A 22164-nucleotide genomic window follows, 5' to 3' on the forward strand; every position below is an offset into this window, starting at 1 on the left:
CTTATGATGTAAAAGACATGACACAAAGCAAAAGGAGTATGAGGTGGGAAGAGGAAAAAACTGAACTCAGGCACCAGTTATTTGCAGGTTTAATAATGACTAGATGGGGTGGACACAATTTGAAGTAGTCTGGTGGAATTAGGGTTGCCATAAGTCAGGACCTCCAAACTGGGACAAATATACAACAACATTTTCAAATGTAGGACACAGTTTTAATAAATAGAGGACACGCGAAAACAATTGATGATTTTTTAAAAATGTTAATATAAATGCATGTTTCTTAGGCATGATTAAAATGGAGGACATTTTGAAATTTGACAGAAGAGGACATGTCCTGGAAAAGGAGGAGGATGCCTGGTCACCTTGTCTCTGGTCCAAAATACACTGCAGAAATAAAACATAGCTGGACTGAAATGCCCAGAGTTCCTCACCAAAGCTGCATCCACACTGAGGATTCGAGAGTGCCTTAACTGTCCTGGGTTAGTGCTGGGGAATGCTGGGAATTGTAGTACACTGTGGCCCCAGAGCTATCTCTGACAGGGAGTCACAATGTAGTGTGAACTGCAGTGCCCAGAATGCCTCGCCAGGTGCATCCACACTGAAGAAATGGTCAGTTTGAGACTGCTCAGTGCTGGGGAATCCTGGGAATTGTAGTCTATTGTGGCCTCAGAGCCTCTGACAGAGAAGTCTCAAATGTCTCCCAAACACTAGCATTCCCAGGATTCCCTAGCATTGAGTTAAAGCATTCTCAAAGTGGGTTATTACTCCTGCAGTGTGTGAGAGAGATAGAAAGGCTAGGGACTGGATTCATTCATTAACTCACAAAAGGAGGATATCTGTGTCCAAAACACACTGCTTTGACTGCCAGGGCTCAGTGCTATGGAATCCTGGGAACTGTAGTTTATTGTGGCACCAGAGCTCTCTGACAGAGAAGGGCAAGTGCCTCACAGACACTAGAATTCCAGAGCATTGAGCCCTGGCAGTCAAAGTTAGAAAAAATACACAGGGGCAAAATAAATATTGAAAATGGCCACGCACCTCCTCCTCTTCTTCCTCCTTCTCCTCCTCCTCATCCCCTCCTTGGTGCCAAAGGAAATGGCCCTCTCCCCTCTGCTGCCTTGCTGAGACCAAACAGAGGAGTAGTTCCTCTTCCTGAGTCTGGCAACCTCTTGTTGCCAACAAGCCTCGAAGATAATTCCCCAAACGTTTGGCCAAAACTCACCAAATCCTCCCCACATCTCACCAAATATTCAGTCAAAATCCCTGAAAAGTCCCTGTAATGTTAATATGGCAATAAAACGTAGCCCTAATTGAATAAAAATAATTGGAACTTATTTCAACTCTCAAAATTACCATTAAAACCAACCACCAAAATCACACCAAAGGCTCTGAAAAGTACCCATTTTGGTGTGAAAGTCACCAGATTGGCAACAGCCAGGAGTCAAGGAAGAAACTGTGCAGGGACGCCCCCTAGTGGTGAAAAACCAGGAATGTCCCGCCGGCAGGAGAGTTATGGCAACCCTAGGTGGAATGAGTGCCTCTGGATGACACTTGAAGGAAAGCCAAAGTCAGCTGGTTTTTTCCCCAGCAGGCTAGGTAAATTAACCTTAGTCCTCTTTTATTTTGCTACTACTAAGGTGACCAGATGTCCTCTTTTCCATGTCTTAAATGTCCTATGTTTCAACCTTCTGTCTAGGGGAACTTCCTTCATTTTGAGCATGACTAAAAAGACCATTGAATAACAACATGTTTGCTGTTGCTCTTTGAGAAATGCATCTCCTTAGAAGCCTGTCCTCACTGCAAATAGGAGGATAGGTTGGATCCTTCTAAAGTTCTTTTTCTCCTAAGAGTGTACTAGATTTTAGCCACCACAGGAGCAGGAGCAGACAAGACTCCCCCCCAGAGCTCAAGACACATTTGTTTCTTGGAGAGGAAAAGGACGGCAATAAGCTGCTTGAGGACACAATACAAACGTTGAAAGGGGTTTTCCATTAATTTCAGCACAATGGACAAATGAAAAGAATAATTTAAATGTAGAGTCAAGGTTTTGTTGCAAGACAAGTACAATTTTAAGCATTTCTCTTGCTCAGAATTCCATAAGTCAGCAGTGTCACTAGGGTTGGCGTCACCTGGTGCTGTAACTCATAGTGTCACACACTCCCATCCACCTATCCCACACCATGCAGAATCTTTAGTCATGTTTTTATGCTAATATTGCTCATTAATTGCAATTCCTGCATATCACTGAATATCATGGTAATAGTTGTGACATAAATAGTTGGGGGGTGCGGACTGCACCAGGTGACACCGCAGAAGGGGGTGACACCTAGCTGAATGCCCCCCACACCATGCGGCACACCAGGCAGGGAGGAAGGGGTGCCCTGGGACTCTCCCTTGCTTCTTGCTCGGCATGGCTTTACACATGTGTAAAGGCATGCCGGGAAGGTAGATGAGGGTTAGTCCTTTTGGCCGTGCTTCCTGAAGCCCTGCCTCCCCACACCAGGTGTCACCCCAATATGGGACACCACTCATCATGAGCACAGCCTCAGTGCACTTACATATACATAGTTTCATATGGCTGAAGTCAAAATATGGTGAAAGGTGATGTTTTAAAAATATTTTTTGTAAATAATTTTTAATTTTTTTTAAATTAAAAAATTAAAATTAATTTAAAAACACTGGGGGCCTCTCCTTTCTCCTTCTACTGAGCCTCACTCCACTCACCCCATCTCTTCAGCATTTTGATGGGACACAGGCAAATACTACAGCCCATTTCTGCCAAAATGCAGATGTTTGAGGAGCAGTAGTGTAACTCTAGTCCTCATCCCCACACCCCCTTCATGACGCCACTGCTATAAGTATATTGTCAGGCAAGAAAACATTTCATCTAGGATAAGTTCATCAGAAAAATATGGTTGAGTACATAATAAAATTAGTAAATATAATATAGCTGTAAATAAACTATATTAAATGAATGTATATTTATATTACTGTTTTTAGCTTTAATTTTGTAATATCCTACATTTTCCTTAAATGTCCTACATTTGCACGGCCTAGTCCTTTGAGGTTATGACATCTGATCAACCTGGCTACTACAGCCTTGGTTGGCCTCTCCTGTTGTCTGTTCTGTGGAGATGAAAGCCATGTCAGAGGTGGAGAACTTTTTCAATGTGAAGCACCCTTAACCATATCAAAAGTCAAACTCATTGTGATAAGGCCAGAGCTGAAAACGATTAAAATCTATAGTATTGCAGGCTTATGTGGTGCAATGTTTGCTACCCTTTGTTTGTATACTGCCTTTTCTGTCTGTGACATTCCATGTGAAATTAGGTGAAGGACTATATATAGGTAGCGGCTACATATTCCCAACCCTAAGCCTAAATGAGGCTGTCACAGAATGACCAGGTGCTATGCATTTGAGATGCAGCCTTAATCTGTCAATTATCTAAACTGTTTTTAGGCCATAAAGTTTCCATTAACTGGTCAGCACAGACCTATTTTAACTGACAAGGCAGTTTTTAATTAGTAGGGCTTTGGACGTTAAGGGTACAAGGTTTATTTTAGAATTGTTTTGTTGGGATTATATTTTTGGAAGGGCAGATCCAGCAGCAACCTGAACATTATGTGTTGGAACTTTAAGGTCTTTGCCAGTCAGACATGCAGCTTCACTGTTTTCCATAAACAATATTTTTTTATTTATATATCAATGTTCTAACATGGGCAGGAAATTCCAAAACAGTTAAAATACATAAAATAAAAATGCTTATCAATAAATATGTAAAAAAAATTACACAGTGGAAATGAAAACCAAATTAAAATGCCCTTGCTTTCTCCCTATAGTTTTTTCCTTACTTTCTCTGCCTTGTTTTGCATTCTTTAGTGTTGCGTTTATTCGAGAAAATGTTAATGACTGTACAATAATAAACTCTTTTGTGCCTCCCAAAGGTGACTTTTATTTAGTGATTCTGCAGGCTCTCATACTTTAGCTGGAATACACACACATATAAGTTATTTCCTATCACTGAAAAAATCTATTGGTTCTTAAACCCTTGAAACTGAATTGTAATGACTGTGTGCTTGTTTGTAGCTCCAGAGCATAGTATACAATGTTTGAAATTGCCCTTTGAACTGTTTTAAAATTGAAGTCCAGGATGGTTCTAAGGCCCCATACAGACAGGCCAAAATAAAGCTGCTTCAGATCACATTGGAGGCATGCTGTTTAAATAATGCATGTATCCTAAGATTCTGGAAACCATGCCAAAGCCATGCTCCAGTCCTAAGCACTGGAGTGTGGCTTTGGAGCAGCTTCCGGACTCTTACAATGCATGCATCATTTAAACATCATACCTCCAAAGTGATCTGAAGCAGCTTTATTTTGGCCTGTCTGTATGGGCCCTAAGATTGCTTTTAGGAGTTTTTAAAGAGTATTTTGATGTGTTTTTAAAATCTTTTAATCTTTGCATTATTTTAATTGGTTGTTATTTGTTCATCACCTCGGGAGCTCCTGTGGGCTGGGAAGCAATACAGAAATATTTTAAATAAATACACAAACAAACAACAAGGCAGCAAGAAGTGGGACTCTTTTCAAATGGGGAACAGTGTAACATGTGTACTTGGCCCATTGTCAGCCCTGCTCCTGACACTAGGTAATAATAATATAATAGGATTTATTTATATGCTACCCAATCACTGGGAATCCAGGTGGCTTACAACAGAGGGGATAATAGACGGTTCCCTGCCCTCAGGCTTACAATCTAAAAAGACACAACACAAAAGGAGAAGGGATTGATGGGGGGGGAGGGATCAGGTCCAGCATTCTTCTCTCCCTCTGAGGCCTGGACCAAGGCAGATGGACTGGAGGGAGGGCTCTTCTTCTTCAGGCTAGCCCTGATGGAGCTATTTATAGGTAGATACCAGTGCATCAGATGCATAGGGAATTTTGCAGGGTGGGGTTCAGATGTCAGTTAAATATCCACAATTGTTTGAAGTGCAACCAACCTGTGGTACAGCAAAGCTTGCAAGGTTCAGTTCCATGGTGGGGACACGCTCGAAGTTAAAGCAGCAAAGAGAAAGTTTTGTTCATGGAGAACTAGTTATTTAAATGTCACAGCTGTTACCTTTGTCCCCATTGCTGATTCAAACAGTGATGCAAAGAATATGCAACTTGTGCGCTTTCTTGGTTTTGAGTTCCTTTCTGTTTGCCAGCATCACAGCTCTAGAGGTCTGTTGTTCTTTTTCACATGGCAGTGTAATGCTCTCTTGCTTGTATATAGTAGGGACAGAGAAAGTACACGGTGGGGAGGAGTGTTTCCCTGGCACATTCCTGCGCTCAGTGTGCAACGCCATCTATGTAGTTTTCTGCTGGTCTCCATCAGCAGAGCAGATGACTAGAAGCTGAAGTGGCTGCAATGTCTGTTCATACTGCCCTGAAAAGAACTATCAGGAGGATGCCTCCTAGTTTGATGGCATGAGACATATCTTTTGCAGAACAGCAGATCTAGTTCAATGACCTTGGTATATCTCTTTGTATCTTCCTTTTTGGATAGCCCCAGACCCCAGTCTGTGTATGCCATGTGGAGCACGTTCTTCTGAGCAGTTTTTAATGTTGCCACAATTATAATCTGTTGCAGATCAGAGTCCTCACATTGAAAACAGAGCCTGAATCCTGGCCACATTAACATCTCTGTTGAAATTAAAAATGACAATTACCTTTTTTGGGGATAAGACAGGGGATTAGTTTTGTAAGACTGTACTGGTCAAGACATTCATTATAAATGTTGTTACTTATATCCATTTTTTATCATTTCTGTAGCCTATTTTAATATATAAAATGCTTCTGATGTCTTGTGTTGTGTCAGTTTATACTAATAAAATCCCATAAAGTAATTCCTGGAGCTTCCTGGCTGAACAAGGAGTTGATTATGTATCTCCCCCATATCTCCAAACAAACACTATATCAAGTACCCCAGGCTTGGTGTTCCTGATCCTCTGGGGTGGAAGTCCCTCTTCAGCAAAAATTTGGTAGTGGGTTGACTCTGTCCATCTTAGTATTGTGTAAAGTGAATTTGGAGGATCTCATTTTCCTCCTGACCCTTTGAAAAAATGCCAAGGGCTTTTTTTGAAGATGGAGTTGGCAGTAAAAAAAACAGACAAATGCATGAGTGCCATCTTTTTTTCCTGCAAGTCTAACAGTCTTCAGTGTGCATTATCGTTAGCAATATATCTTTAAAATGGAGCTTTTATCTCCCACATGGCCCCATGAAATCTTGCCTCTTCAAAGTTGGTAAAAATTGTGAGATTCAGGTACTTTTAAAGAGGCTTCATGTTCAGATGCAAAATCAGACATGTAGCTGAGATTTCCTCAGGATTTGGCTTGTAAACTGGCCATTACAATAGTAAATGATCAACAGCCACTCCAAGGGAGTTGCAAGAGGAGGGAGGAACCTGGCTGTTTTCCCCCATCTACTGTGTATTTGGTGAGGCTGAGAGATGGTTGCTGGGATTCCACAAATGTGATTGGCAGGTTGCCATTGGTGACCCTGGGTACCATTAGCAGCCACTCAGGTGGCTATCCCCTTAATGGCATGAAACAAGGCACCCCATTACTTTGCTGGCCATTTGAAGAATGAATGAGATCTCTAACTGGGAGGGCTTCATGAAATAAAAAGAGGTGGTGATTCTTGTGGACTCTCTACTTCAAATCAGGAGGTGGTGCTGCTGCTCTCATATGTGTAGAATGTATTGGACAGGCCTCTCTGTGTGGGACAGATGCCTCCTTTGCTGCTCCTTGAGCATTTTCAGCTCTGAAAAGTTGATCCCAATAAAGTGTTGCAGGTGCATCTGGGGGAATCAAGGCTGCTGGTGACACCACTCTTGTTTGCTGTTTGTCTTCTGTTGCAGGGTGTAGAATGCTGGCTCCAGAGAGACTAGGCCTGCCCACTTGACCTTTGCCATCATCATGCTGTGTCCATGGCGGGGGAAGCTGAAGCTCTTTCTTGCCACTGTGACGCTGGTCTTCCTCATCTCATGGCTCTACCTCTTTATGGGTATGGGATGGATCCATTGTCTTATAAGATATGCAGTAGTTCTATGTGGAAAAGGGGCTGGGTTTTGGCCTCTGCTTTAAACTAGGTGGGCATTTGTGACCCTCCTGCTGTATTTGCATGGCAGCTCACACTGGTTGAACTGTGATGACTAGGGCTGATGAGAGCTGTCGACCAAAGAAGGTTCACAGTTTCCTTCTCTTTATTTCCCCCCTTCAGATTCCTACCAACACATAGTGATCGTTCCCTTTCATCTCATTGAATTCTTTCATCTTTCCAGTTGTGAAGAAATTAAATTATATACAAATAACATTTTAGCTGAATGGATTTATTTCCCAGCTATCCACCATTTAGGTCCTCAGAACAGCTGACAAACATTTAGACCTTCTTCTCCAGCACAAACTAACAAACTTCCTCAACATACAGCTCAGTATCTTCTGAGTGAGCTCTTCCTAGAACTGCTCACTCCTCAAATCAGATTGGGAGTAAAAGTGATGGAAATGTTCAGGTCAGGGGCACTGGGTCATTGTCTGCCATACATCTACTTTTTCTGGCAGATGACTTGGTGATAATTCTCACTAGAGAGGGCTTGGGGAAACTGTCCTTTCCTATTGCAGATGCTAGTGGCAAGGAAACCTCTGTGTTCCAATTGAAAATAATGCCATAAAATGGCAGATAGGGAAGAAAATTCTGAAAAACCTTGGCCTAAATCCTGTTGCCCAACTAGGATAGCCCCATTGAATAAAAGTGACCTGTGTAAGAAGATCAACTGATTAATTGAGCCTCTTCAAGTTGAGATTAACCATTAGAAACAATATTTACTACATGAATGCCTTTCAGCTGCAGTGCAGAGAAGGAGCCAAATTTGGGGTGTCACTATCCATCCACAATCTGTTCTACCCAAAAGCAACAATACTGTTGAAACTGATCAAAGAGAGTCACATCTTTTACAATTAAGTTATTCTTTCTGTTAGTTTGCTATTTAACGCTATATGGTAGCAAGGTTATGAATGGTGATGTCAGAGGCAGAGATGCTCCCTGCTATTTTCACTGCTCTCTTCTCCCTTGCGTTTCTAGTCCTTGCTTTTCTAGTCAGGGTGATGTTGAGCATTTATCTCCTTAAACACATAGGCATATAAAATGCTGGATCCGGAGATCTGTCTGATCTGACATTTTGTTCATAAAGGGACAAGCAAATATGGGAAATCCACAAGGAAGATATTAATGCAACTATATCACCTTGCTTTTGTTCTCCAGCAGAGGAATAGTGCCTCTGATTCTGGAGATAACAGTCATCATCACTTACAGCCACTAATAAGTCATATCCTCCATGAATTTGTTTAATTACTTTTTAAAAGCATTCATGGACATCACTGTACTTTCTAGTGCAGAACTCCTTAATTTGATGATGTACTCTGTGAAAAAGTACTTATTTCCCTTCATACAGCATCATTAGGGAAAAAAACTTCTTATCTACCTTCTCTACATCATGCATAATTTTATATTCCTTGATCATATATATTTCTCCTTTACTTGCCCTTTTCCCTAAGCTAACAAAAGCTAAATGTTGTAACCTTTCCTTGTAGAATAGTTGATCTAACCCAGGGGTAGGCAACCTTTTTGAGCTGGGGGCCGGGTTGCTGTCCCTCAGATAACTGGGGGGCCGAAGCCAAAAAATAAATAACATGAAGGCCTTTTTACTAAAGAGAAGGGTAATTGCCTAAAGAGAATGATAATCATTAAACTAATAAAATCTGAATACATTTAATTGCAATTTTTTTTTAAAGTTGGGAGAGTATTTAAAGTGTTGAATTTTGCACCCTCTCGGTATAAGGACTGGAGTGTGGCTTTGGTGTGGCTTCTGGACTCTTAGGACGCATGCATCATTGAAACACCATACCTCCACTGTGACTCAAAGCAGCTTTATTTTGGCTGTCTGTAACAGGCCAGTAAATATTTATTTAAGCTGTTCAGTGTCTATAGGTTTTCTTGCTTACTCTTTCACCAAATTATGAATTAGAACTCTGTCTTCACCTTTCCCATGTTTCTATTTTTGGGATTCCTTCTATAGATGGATGTTCCCTTATACTCCCTCCTTGCTTTGGGGACCACACAAGTCGTTACTTTGACCATGAGGCCTTGGTGTCCCAGGTCCGAAAAGTGGAAGAGGAAAACCAGCTTTTGAGGATGCAGCTCAGTCGCTCTCAGGTGCAGGATGAGGTGCTTGCTGGGACTGACAGCAACCAACAGGGGACGCAGTTGGTAGATGACCAGGAAGGAAGGAGCAACTACACTGGTTGCCCCAAGCAAAGGATGGTTCAGAAATGTGAGGTAAAGATTTCGCTTCAATTCATCCTTGGTGCATCTTGTGTATTGTACATTGGTAGGCAGAGAATTTTGGGGAAAGGCATTTGGGTGTGTGTTGTAGGCTCAGGCGCATGACTCACCAGATTCCTAAAGGCACTGGGTATGGCCCTATCATGCTTTGTACTGTACCAACTGAACGTACCTAATCTCTTCTCATTTCAGAAGCTAGGCAAGGTCAGGCATGCTAATTACATGGATAGGAGGCCACCAGGGATCTCCAAGAAGGGCAAAGAAAGAAGTCTGCCTGTAATTTTGGAGATCTGCTGCTAGTCAAGAGTTGATCATACTGCTCTGGATGGACCAGTGGTCTGACTCAACATTAAAGCAGTATGTTCCTATGCTGCTTTCTGCTTTAGCTACTGAAGCGTTTACTTAGTAGTACTGTAGAGGGTATGAAGGAACAAGAGGCTTTGGTGCTTTCTCTCCCCCTAGAAGTCATTTTTGTGACAGCCTACTGAGTCAAAGGAGGCAGTACTAATTTATACTTAACTTCCATTCCCAAATCTTTTTTTTCCTTTATCCAATTTGTTCTTGGGGGAAAGGTGGTCTACTGACATCATTATTGTAGGGAATGAAGGCAAAGAAGGCATTGACATGCCAGATGATTCTGCAGGTAGAATGATGAAGGAAGTAACTGGAAATGTCGAGTTCTAACAGAAAAGAAGGGGATAGAAAGGAGAGACATCCTCTTGCATTGAATTGTGTTGGCTTTTGCATTTCTGAACAGCTCCTCCATGTTGCCATTGTGTGTGCTGGCTACAACGCAAGTCGAGATGTAGTTACCCTGGTGAAATCCATCCTCTTCCACAGGTAACCTGAATCAGGGATGTTGGTGATGAGGTGGGGATATATTTTTTTAAAGCACTGAATGAGACTTCTGTCTCCAGTGCTTGGAAACGTGGGAGGCTGAAATTTAATGTCTTTCTGCATCTTGGCTTTTAAGCTACAGTTGTAGATGATGGAGAGGAGCTATAAAACAAGCTGAGACTGGCTCAGAGAAAGCAGATTTCGGGTTTGTTGTTCATTTTTATTTTTTGTCGTTTGCCGTTTATTCTCTCCTTCCTAGTCACAGCTGCAAGGATTCCATGTTGCAGAGAAAAAAGGAGTCATGGCTCAGTGCCATCAATGGCTACTAATCAAGATGGCTATATATCACCTCTGGCATTGGCAGCAGTATTGTGCTGGGAACACAAAATACACTTGAACTCATGTCCTGCTGGTGGACTTCCTGTAGGGAACTGATTGACTGCTGTGTTCTTACTAATGTGTGGCACAGCTGATTAAAGGATTTTGTTTTAAAAGGCATCAGCTGCAGCACACGACTGGGAGAATGTCTGTTGAAATGCTTGTCAAATTCTTACTGTCAGTTGTTCTATGAGTTGTTTCTTTCCTTGACAGAAAGAACCCTCTCCACTTCCATCTCATCACAGATTCAGTGGCCCGACAGATCCTGCAGACCCTCTTCCAGTCCTGGATGGTGCCTTCAGTTTATGTTAGCTTCTATGACGCTGATGACTTGAAGGTAGGAAAGCTGCATCTAAGTTTCTGTTTCCCCCTTTTGAAATTGCCCTTCCAGATTTCTGTGTTTTTGTAAAGTGAATTCTGTATGGGAGGCCTTGCATAGGAATTGTTGGCTTGGACATGAGCATAGCATGGAAATGGTACTTGAACAAATAACATGCTATTTGGTTGTTGTTGTTTTTTAACAAATACACTCTCATGTGGTTAACATGTTGTGGTCAAAGTTAATTAAAAAAAAATACTTTAAAAATATCACCAAAATTGGGAGCCCAATAATATTTGCAATAATGAATACAGGTATACCTCATTCAGTTAAGTAGATGTGCTCCTGGACATTACTTCTTTAACAGAAATTTTGGCACCAGAGGGAGAAATAACTTGGAAGGAATAGAGATAGGTTCCACCACCACAAAAAAGAAAAGCATTTAACATGTTTCAGCAAATTTTATATTAAAAACTAACACTATACACATGTGAAATGAAGCAACCAGACAAAGTAAGCCCTGTAACAGTAAACAAAAACTTTTTGAATCTTCAAGAGATGTCTTGAAGGCTACTTTCAAAAGGGATCCAGGATGATTTTTTTATTTCTTTCAACAGCCTCCGCTTTTCTTATGATTTCCAGTTTTGTGGCAAAACGTAGAGATTATGCTTTTTCAGCATGCCAGGGTAGCTGGTGAGCAGGGTAATGTGCTTGCTGCTTTTCTTTTAGTTTAGCTCTTTACACATGCTCAGTAAATGATTCTGGAGGCGGCTATTTACCTTGCCTGCTGTATGTAAGCACACGCAGCAATAGTAGCATCACCAAGTCAGGCTTTATTGTATTGTTTACTGCAGACATGCTGCTGCCACCCAACACTGAAGGTCTGTCTTTCTCCAGCTCTCTTTCACTATCCTCCCAATGCCAATGCTGCAAAAAACTTTCAGTTGAAAGACTTCATAAAAACGAGTTGCTTTGTCTGGTTTTGTTAACTGGGTATGTCTGTAACTGTTAATTTTTATGAGAAAATATTTATTATGTATTACATCCAAGCTGTGGATGAGCAATACTAATTCTTGCACTAGTTCCTGGTCACCATATGCTGTTACTGTCTCCTTGAAGCTTGAGCTGAAAGTTTCAGGCATGCAGTGGCTTTATTTTGGTGCTGCAGCTAAAGCAGCTGCATTTGTATTGTTTGTGGTTGCCCTGGATGCCTTCAGTGTAAGTAAAACTAGGGTTAGTATGGGAGAACATGCATCTTTCTGGAGCCATTTAAACATAGTGATGAAGTCCTATTTTTTGGCTGGCACTAGAAGTTACCGAAGCATGCTTGTTTGAAGGCGCCTCCAAACCAGTCTCTGTGAAAATCCTTTCTCTCTCCAAGCACTTGTGAAAATGGTGAGAGAGATGGGGAGAAGGAACATTGTAGGTCTCTAAACCCTCAAATATTGGTGCACGCCTTGAAATTTTGCCAGAATGTATGGACAAGGATAACACCTCTTAAAATGTGCTAGCAGTAACCTATTGGTTACTGATATTTTTGCATATCTGCTTTTTCAGACGTATATACTTGCCTCACAGAAATAATAAACAGTATGGAATTGCATCTGTGTGCAGGCTACAGTGAATTGATCAGAACCAGGAACATTTACTTTTTTAAAGTGATTTGTTGCTCTGCCTCCTTCCTCCCACCATTACTTGTCATTTAAAGAGTGACTTGTTACTTTTTCATTACCTTTATTTTTTTAAATATACTTTAGCACATGAAAAATGACCAAAATTACCCCCGTTGTTTCCACACAAAGGCCTGTTCCAGACTGCCAAAATAAAGCTGCTTCGGGTCTCTTTGGAGGTATGCTATTTAAATGATGCATGGGTCCTAAGAGTCCGGAGGTCGCGCCAAAGCCACACTCCATTCCTAAGCACTGGAGTGCAGCTTTGGTGCAGCTTCTGGATTCTTAGGATGCATGCATCATTTAAACAGCATGCCTCCAAAGATACCCAAAGCAGCTTTATTTGGGCAGTCTGTAACAGGCCATAGTTTTAGAAATAATGAGTAGATGTGATGCTAATACACACACAGTATACAGTATATATAATATATACACACAGTTAATATGTTGCTTTAAAAAAGCTTATTTATGTCAAAAAGTAACATCATAGTAGGTACTTGTAATGTGACTGCATGCCTCCTCTGTAACTGACCCAATTCCTGCTTTTCAACTTAAGAAATGTTCCCTTTTTGCAGACAGACATTTCCTGGATCCCAAACAAGCACTACTCGGGAATATATGGGCTGATGAAGCTGACACTCACCAAAGCTCTTCCTTCCAACCTTTCCAAGGTTATTGTCCTGGACACAGACATCACCTTTGCCACTGACATTGCTGAACTCTGGGCTGTCTTTGGGAAGTTCTCAGGTGAGTTTTAGGGATTTAGACCCTGGGAGGGATGCTCAATAGTCTTTTTGGCTGATGATTTTAGCAAGTTTGCTAGCCCTTGATGCTGTATGGACTTCTTTTCTATGTATGGAGTTCTTTTCTAATCTTTTACTTGTTTGCAGATAACTTTGCATCTTTGCAGATATACATGCAATAGGAAGCATGCTTTACCACCGGTTTCCTTCATGAATCTGTTGTTTTCCAGGACTCAGATAGCTGGGTTCCAGGGTGCTTAGCTGAGGATCTGTCCTGAGAATGGGCAAAGTCTACTAGCTGGATTTGGTCTCATTTAACATTTCTCTTAATCCAGACAAGCAGGTGATTGGATTGGTGGAAAACCAAAGTGACTGGTATCTAGGGAACCTCTGGAAGAATCACAAACCATGGCCAGCATTGGGACGTGGCTTCAATACAGGTATGCTCCAACATTCCATAACTGCTGTGTGCATGTAGGTGTGAGTTTCCAGGGTGTGACAGCTTGGAGTTTGGATTAAGCAAGCCCCTGCCCCTCAAGTAACTCAGGTGTTGAGTTTGCAAATGAAGAAAATGAGTGTAAAATTAACAGGGTAGGTGTTGGCAAATACTTTAGGCACATAGAAAATAAGGGCAAGGACATAGGAGGCAAGCTTGAAGGAACATGGTATGCTTAGCCTTGAAGAATACGGAGAAGGGACACAATAGTCTTAAAATATCTGAAGGGCTGTAATTGAGAAGAGGAAAAACACTTTGTCTCTATTGCCCCAGAGGACGCAACCTTAATGTCTAATAATAAGGCTTAACTTCTAGTAAGGTAGATTTTACTTGAATATTAGGAGAACTGTTTCAATGATATGGTACCATTGATGGCAGGCTTTCTATAAGTCTTCTGAGATAGGCTGGAGAGCCACCTGCTGGAGATGGTCTAATTCTGAATTTCTTGCATTGAGTGGGGTGGGTGGACTAGGTAGCCTATAGGTTGCCTTTGATTATATGCTGGTTTTACATCAGCAGATACTGGCAAGATTATATGGTGGCTTTTTGTTGTTGTTATCCACCCTCTAGTCGACCTCGACCTGTGGTGACCCTGTAGATGAGACATCTCTAAGATTCTGGTCCTCCACTGCTCTGCTCAATTTCTGCAAATTCATACCTGTGACTTCCTTAATAAACTCCATCCATCTAGCATGTGGCCTTTCTACTTCCCTCCATCTTGCCAACATTATTGTTTTTTTCCAATGAGTCATGCCTTCTGTGATGTGTCCAAAGTATGACAACCTAAGTTTTGTCGTCTTGGCTTCCAGAAGGAATTTTGGTTTGATCTGTTCTAGCACCCATTTGTTTGACTTCTTGGCTGTTCATAGTTCAGCAGTCTTCTCCAGCACCACAGTTAAAATGAATTGATTTTCTTCCTATCTTCTTTCTCGACTGTCCAGCTCTTGCATCCATACATTGTAATAGGGAATAAATACAATGGTTTGTACAATTCTGACTTTTGTGCTCAGTTGTATATGTTTACATTTAAGGATGTTTTCTAGTTCTTTCATAGCTTCCCTCCCCATTCTTAGTTGTCTTATGATTTCTTGACTGCATTTCCCCCTCTGATCAATGTTTGATCCTAGGTATGAGAACTCTTACTATTTTTGTTTCCTCATTGTCTAGTTTGAATTTGTATAAATTCTCCATGGTCATTAACTTTTTTTTATGTTCAACAATAAGCCTGCCTTTGCACTTTCTTCCTTGATCTTCCTTAGTAGTTGCTCCAGGTCTGTGATGTTTTCTGCTAGTAGTATTGTGTTGTTTGCATATCTTAGATTGTTGATTTTCTTTCCCCCTATTTTCACTTCTTCTTCTCTGTTCAAGCCTGCTTTTCGTATAATACATTCTACATACAAGTTGAACAGAACTGGCTTTACAGCACTTTAACTGTCATTGTTCTCTCCTTCCTACCAAGAATCATAGGAGCTGTAGTTTAGGGAAGTTGTTGTCCCTTCTCTGTTAGAGATCCATAGCTTCTCACCCCACCTAAAAACTAGAGTTCACAAGACATATACAGGGAGTGAATGGTTGTCAGTTCCTTGAATTCAGGCATACTCTTCTTAGTTTGAGTTCCCTTGTGGTGAACCTAAAACTCCACAGTGAGTTCCTTGGGTATGGAAAGATGAGATCTGCTTCCTGCCCATTCCTATTTACTTAGGGAAAAGGTTCACTAAGAGCCTTCAGGTATGTTGCAAATGTCACAGTGAAGTGGGAGGAGGCAAATCCCCATCTGCTTGGTACTTCTGGAAAACTCTCATACTTTCTCTTTTTGGCCATCCATGTGCCTCTGGTCCTTGCTACTTACAGTCCATTCTCATAGGTGCCTGTGACTGATTACACACATTCTGCATACATGGGTTAACAACAATGGTGCTAGGCTGAGAGATGCTGAATTTATTTTTATGACTAAAGCCCAACCATCTCTCTGACATAGGAGATTATTGCATGCACCTTATCCTGTCTTTTTCCCAATGGGATACATGTGCATTTAACTTCAAAGACAGGTCTTACCACATTCTCCTGTATTGCAGCCTGTATGCAACCCGGGCTTACCATGCATCTTTTTCTCAAGGACAATGCGCATGTATCCCATTGGAAAAAAGATGGGATAAGGTATGTGCAATAATCTTCATAGATATTGACCCCAGACACATGTTGCTGCTGGTCGCCTTGACAAGTTGGAAGGATTTCATGGCCTCACCTGATAGCTGTTCCAGGACTGCTTGTTCTAATCTAATCCATAGTTCTGCATGTGAGGTAGGCTCCCCCTGGAGGTGGGAATTAGCTCCTTCCTGTCTGCAATAGAATTTCATTGCCATACTGAGAATTAGCCTACTGCACTCCATTGCAAAGGTTTGTCATTGCAAAATTCTTGCTCCATGCATTCAGTAGCCTGTGGTGTGTTTTTCAGAGGGGGGCACTTCCTTGTTTCGTGAGGGATGGGCTTCACAGAAACACAGAGAAGGAGGCACTGCTCTGTGAATTCATCATTCCTTTTTGACATGTCTAGGACCATGTATATGGGAAAGAGCTTGACAGCATGAATTTTGCTTGTTTGCTGGAAATTTCAAAACTTGGCCAAATTACTCCTTTTGGATTCTCTGCTGCCTTCAGAATTCAGGGAGTTGTCCAGAAAAGTATCTTTTCTAAGCTTTTGGAAACATATGTGTGAATGGACATGTAGAATTATAGAGGTGGGATGGGGTGGGCAATTATTGGTGGGTAATAAATGGCACATACACCCCACTCAAGACTTTGGAGGGCAGTTTTTGCTCCTAAATGCTCTCTAGGGAGTGTGAGACATTTTCACCACATTTTTCACACACATTCCAAGCCACTTTAGGCCCAAGATTGGCCTTTTTTGCAACAAGAGATGATCGGGGGGGGGGTCACTTATAATGACCGTGGGGGAGGAAAACATGACAAAGATGCCTCTCCAGAGGTTTGTTTTCAAAAAGCAAAATAACCCTCCATGGGGAAAAATGCAAAAAAAATGTTTTTTGACCGTTGAGGGCCTGTTCTTTTCTCACATTTGGGTTAAGAGGACAGTCATGGAGAGGAAAAGGAGAGTCCACACCCTAGCTTTGAGGAATCCTGTTTGTGCAAAAGCAGCTTTGGCCTTTCCCTGGACTTTGTAAAAATACTTTGTAAAAATGAGTTGCTTTGTCTGGATTTGTTAACTAAAGTATGTCTGTAAGTGTTACTTTTTATGGGGGGGGGATGTGATGTTCTTTAAAAGTAACAACATTATCATTATGCTTCTTACATAGAATGTTGCTTCTCCCAGCCTTGGCTGGTCCCTAATGATGCAATATAGGAAGCAATGAGAAAGGAGATAGCTCATAGAATCATACAGTTGGAAGGGGCTTCATGGACCATTGAGTCCAAACCCCTAACTATTGCAGGATTTCCAGCTAAAGTATGCCCAGCAGTTAGCTGTCTAGCCTCTTTTTGAAGACATCCAGAGAACACCTCACTATCTTTCTGTTATTGCTTCCATTGCCAAACTACTCTCATTATCAAGAAGTTACTTCTAATGTTCAATCAAAATCTACTCCTGTAATTTAAAACCACTAGTTCTGCCCTTTAACGCAGCACAGAACAACCCACACCCTTTTCGTTGTGACAGCCCTTGAGGTATTCAGAGTGTGATTATATCACCCCTTGGTTTTCTCTTTACTAAACTGGACATGTCCAGCAACTTCAACCTCATATATTTAGTTCTCTGTGCCTCTTATCTTTGTTGCCCTTCTCTGAACCCACTCCAACTGGTCTTTATCCATCTTAAAATAAGAAGAGGGGCCAGGGAGCATATCCTGCTCAAATGAGAACTTGCAAGAGCAAATCACAGTGGGTGTGTTTTGTGACTTGGATGTATTTTCCTAGAGCAATTTTACTAGTTCATAATATTTACTGTCATAGGTCATTCCCAATAAATGAATAGTGAGCTGCACCCTGCACACAACAGCTAGAATCCCATGTGGCCACCAGTGGATGTAGCTAAAAGAGCTGCTGGAGTCCATAAATTTTGGACTGATCTTCAGAGCCAGTCAAAGATTGTAATTACGGTACCCCAATAATTTCAAAGCACTGAGTTCTTATCTCATGAGCCTCTCTCTGCTTCAGGGTCTCACTGAAGCACAGGAAAAGGTCAGGAATGAACTTCTCCCCATTTTCCATACTCAGGGCAGCAATCCCTCACTCACACTCAGTGTTGCTCACAAGGCAGCTGGTAAATATACAGAATCCTTGTTTAAGAGCTACTAACAGGAAATATTCTTCTGCTCAGTTTCCTAGATCCCTAATCATAGAGCTGTTTTCCACTTCCTGATAGACACTAAATATGGAGAACACTACATAGTGCTGATGCAGCAGGGTCTGACTCCAACCCCACAGCTGACCCACCTGGCTCTGGGTGTGCAAATATACTTCTTTCCTCCTTAGGAGTTATTCTTCTGTTGCTGGAGCGCCTTCGTCGACTTGGCTGGGAGCAGATGTGGCGGCTGACGGCAGAACGGGAACTCATGAGCATGCTGTCCACATCACTGGCAGACCAGGCAAGTGTCTGAGTATTGCATGTTTTGCTACCCTTTCCAACTAAGCCCCTAATATGTCTTTTTTATTCATCTTGTGCTGAGAATGGATATTGCCATGTAAGATGCACCATTTTGTGTCTCCCCAGCTTGTCACTTGCTTTTACCCTGGGGCTTTCTCCTTTTCCAGAATGCAAACTGCAGTCTTTCTTCCAGGACATCTTTAATGCGGTGATCAAACGAAGTCCCACACTAGTGTACAGGCTCCCTTGCTTCTGGAATGTCCAGCTCTCTGATCACACCCGTTCAGAGCAGTGCTACACAGAGGTATCTGATCTGAAGGTAGGCATATCCTTCTTGGCTGGGGTTTCATGGATTTCCTTTGCAACTTTCCCCAGGGTAATGGAGGCATTCAAGCCAAGGCAGGGTGGGGTCTAGGGGAGTGTTTTTTGCTGATTTGGATGGCCTCTGTTAACAGGCCTTATGTTTTAACTTGATTTTCTCAGGTAATTCACTGGAACTCTCCCAAGAAGTTGCGAGTGAAGAACAAGCACGTGGAGTTCTTCCGGAACCTCTACTTGACTTTCTTAGAGTATGATGGCAACTTGCTGCGTAGAGAGCTCTTTGGCTGTGCCAGCCTGCCCAGTGGTCAGGTGAGAGTTTTGCCTGCCTGCCTTCCATGCTTGAACTGGAGAGCCCTTACAGACTTCCAGTTGATTGAGCTGGCCTCTGTCATCGAATCATATGAATAATAGAATCATAGAGTTGGAAGAGATCACAAGGGCCATCCAGTCCAACCCCCTGCCATGCAGGAACTCACAATCAAAACATCCCTGACAGATGGCTATACAGCTTCCATTTAAAGACCTCCAAAGGATGAGACTCCATCACTCTCCAAGGGAATATGTTCCACTGTCAAATAGCTCTCACTGGACTTTATCACACTGAGGTTATTGGAGCTAAGATCAGGGGTGAGTGCAGGTCGAATAATGCGGATTGACGTTATAATGTGACTATTTTATCACACCTGGTTGCCCTTCCGTTACCCTTCCGAACTGAGGGGGAATCGAATCCAAGGCAAGTCACGTGATGCGGATTCAGGGAAAGCGGAGTGAGTGCAAATTGTATTTCCACACCGGTGCATACCATGGGGATTCAACGATTCGAATTGGGACCCTTGCCCATGCTCAGTGGGGCCCTGAAGGCATCCTGAACCTTTGCACTTCCAGCGTGAAGAAGGGATCCTGGCTCCACTTTCATAGGAATGACAGCTATTTCCCCTCCACTTTCTCGGGAATGACAGCTGCACTTTTCTTCCTCCCTTCTATTTTCCCATCCCTGGCAGCCAAATTCAAAGGGTCCTCCGTGTCATTTCATTCACATCTACATCTATTTTCCTGTCATTCTCTTCATCTACATCTCTCCTTCCCTTCATAGCAGTTGCCTTCTCTTAGGTTGCATCCACACTGGGGAAATAATCCAGTTTAACTATCCTGGCTCAGTGCTATGGAATTCTGGGAACTGCAGTGTCCTGAGACAGTGAGCCTTCTCTGCTAGAGAGCTCTGGTGCCTCAGCAAACTAATAACTTAATAATAATAATAATAATAATAATAATAATAATAATAATAATAATAATTTATTTTAAAATAATAAATAATTATTATTATTTTAAAAATAAAGTATTATTATGGGAGTTGGAGTTTGTTGTGAGGTCCTTGGCTTGAGGCTATGGAATTCTGAGAGTTCCATCTCTCCCTCCAGCCTCCTTAATAATAATTTAAGTTATTAGTTTGCTGAGGCACCAGAGCTCTCTGCCAGAGAAGGCTCAATGTCTCAGGACACTACAGTTCCCAGAATTCCATAGTACTGAGCCAGGACAGTTAAAGTGAAGTCAAACCGGATTATTTCCCCAGTGCAGATGCAGAGGCTAGCATTCACATGAAACTGGAAAGGGATGGAAGGTAGATTTCAATCCAGATGACAGATGTGAAGGGAAAGAAACATGAGGCTGGAGGGAGAGATGGAACTCCCAGAATTCCATAGCCTCAAGCCAAGAACCCCACAACAAACCCCAACTCCCATAATAATAATACTTTATTTTTAAAATAATAATAAGTTATTTTAAAATAATAATAGTAATAATAATTTAAGTTATTAGTTTGCTGAGGCACCAGAGCTCTCTGGCAGAGAAGGCTCAATGTCTCAGGACACTGCAGTTCCCAGAATTCCATAGCACTGATCCAGGATAGTTAAACTGCAGTTAAAATGGATTATTTCCCCAGTGTGGATGCAACCTAAGAGAAGGCAACTGCTACAAAGGGACACACACAGATGCACACATCACTACCACCACCAACAAAGATTTGTAGTTTGGTGAGAAAACAGAGCGCTCTGTCAGGAGGATAGATGTAAATGAGGATGAAATGGATGGGGGCTCCGACACGGAGGATCCCTTTGGGGATATGTGTGTGTGTGTGTGTGAGAGAGAGAGGGAGGGAGGGAGGGAGCGCTCGCTGGGCAGGCTGCTCCGCAAGAAATTGCAGCGAGGAAGGAGAGGGAAGCAGGGACAGAGCTCCAAAGGAGTCCTGGTTGCCCTGAAACTGGAAGGAAATGGGGCAAATTGCAGCAGGGCATCATGGGAGATTTGCAACCCAGGGGTCTTGCGATGGTGTTCAGGAGCACTGGCAGATTGGAATTCCACACCAGACCAATCTGCAGTGAGTTCAAACTGATCATCAATGCGAATCCCATCAATCCACTTATTTAGCGCACTTGCCAAAATGAGGAGCCAGGAAGGATTCAGTTCGGAAGCCTCACGGAAGGAGGACACAAGGGGCTCCCATTGAAAGCAACCAGATGTGAAAATACATGAACGTTCTAACGTGAATCTGCATCACTCAATTCGCACTGACCCTAGTTCTGAGCTCAAAAAACCCAGTGTGATAAGGTCCACTCTTTCTTGTAGCTTGCATCCATTGTTCTGGGTCCTATTCTCTGGAGCAGCAGAAAACAATGTTGCTCTGTGTGCCAAACTTTTCATGCAGGCAGGCAGCAAGTGGAACCTATCACTTGTTCAGGCTCTTTTCTTTTGCTTTAGAATGGGATGACATGTGCCACACTAAATTTCATTCAAGAAGTTCATTCAAGGAGAAGGTGGCCTTAGTGGACTCCATTTTTGCATAATCATAGAATCATAGAGTTGGAAGAGACCGCACGGGCCATCCAGTCCAACCCCCTGCCATGCAGGAAATCCAAATCAAAGCATCCCCAGCAGACCTTTATCCTTAAAAAAAACCATGCATGCCATATCGTCTAATTTTATCAAGTAGTGCTTGAGACAGTTGGAAAAGTAAAGACTAACATATATCTACATTCCAGGAGGTAATAATAGGTGGTGTAATTCTTGACAGAAAGGGAGAAGCCCTTTAAGAAGCACAGATGGGGAAGGGGGAGAGAAATGCTTCTTTCATTCTTCTAAATTGCCAAGTTTTGAATCAGGAGGACTTTATAGTAAGAGTTAAGGATATTATTGTTACTACTTGGTGGTTGTTGGTTTAAAACCAAACTCTGGAATATGCTTTCGTATTGAAATGATTCATTTTGCCTTCTTTTTCTTCTGTGTATGTACATATAGTTCTTCATGGATGTATCATTCTATTCTTATACAAGAATAAATGTAAAGGAAGTGTATCCACAACTATATGTTAAACCATTATCAATGTTAAAAAGCAATTTGTATTCTGACAGAAAATCTAACAATCTC

The 22164-nt window shown here is 42.0% G+C and overlaps 1 protein-coding gene across 6 annotated transcripts in view; it reads left to right on the forward strand.

Annotated features, from left to right (window-relative positions):
- The window catches only part of LARGE2 (LARGE xylosyl- and glucuronyltransferase 2), a 64238-nt gene that overhangs the window by 35625 nt on the left and 6449 nt on the right, over positions 1 to 22164 (forward strand). For 4 of the 6 annotated variants that reach the window (XM_042446742.1, XM_042446745.1, XM_042446746.1 and 1 more), the window contains exons 2-10: positions 6901 to 7046; positions 9115 to 9374; positions 10138 to 10220; positions 10809 to 10932; positions 13160 to 13331; positions 13663 to 13767; positions 18312 to 18424; positions 18617 to 18742; positions 18907 to 19053. In XM_042446742.1, the coding sequence (XP_042302676.1) occupies positions 6959 to 7046; positions 9115 to 9374; positions 10138 to 10220; positions 10809 to 10932; positions 13160 to 13331; positions 13663 to 13767; positions 18312 to 18424; positions 18617 to 18742; positions 18907 to 19053 (1218 nt within the window). In that variant the 5' untranslated portion in view covers positions 6901 to 6958. Of the gene's footprint in view, positions 1 to 6900; positions 7047 to 9114; positions 9375 to 9572; positions 9738 to 10137; positions 10221 to 10353; positions 10933 to 13159; positions 13332 to 13662; positions 13768 to 18311; positions 18425 to 18616; positions 18743 to 18906; positions 19054 to 22164 lie in introns of those variants that run through there. The other 2 variants (XM_042446748.1, XM_042446747.1) reach the window with 2 other exon arrangements.

The sequence above is a fragment of the Sceloporus undulatus genome, chromosome 1 (genome assembly GCF_019175285.1).
Source record: "Sceloporus undulatus isolate JIND9_A2432 ecotype Alabama chromosome 1, SceUnd_v1.1, whole genome shotgun sequence".
Lineage (NCBI taxonomy): Eukaryota > Metazoa > Chordata > Lepidosauria > Squamata > Phrynosomatidae > Sceloporus > Sceloporus undulatus.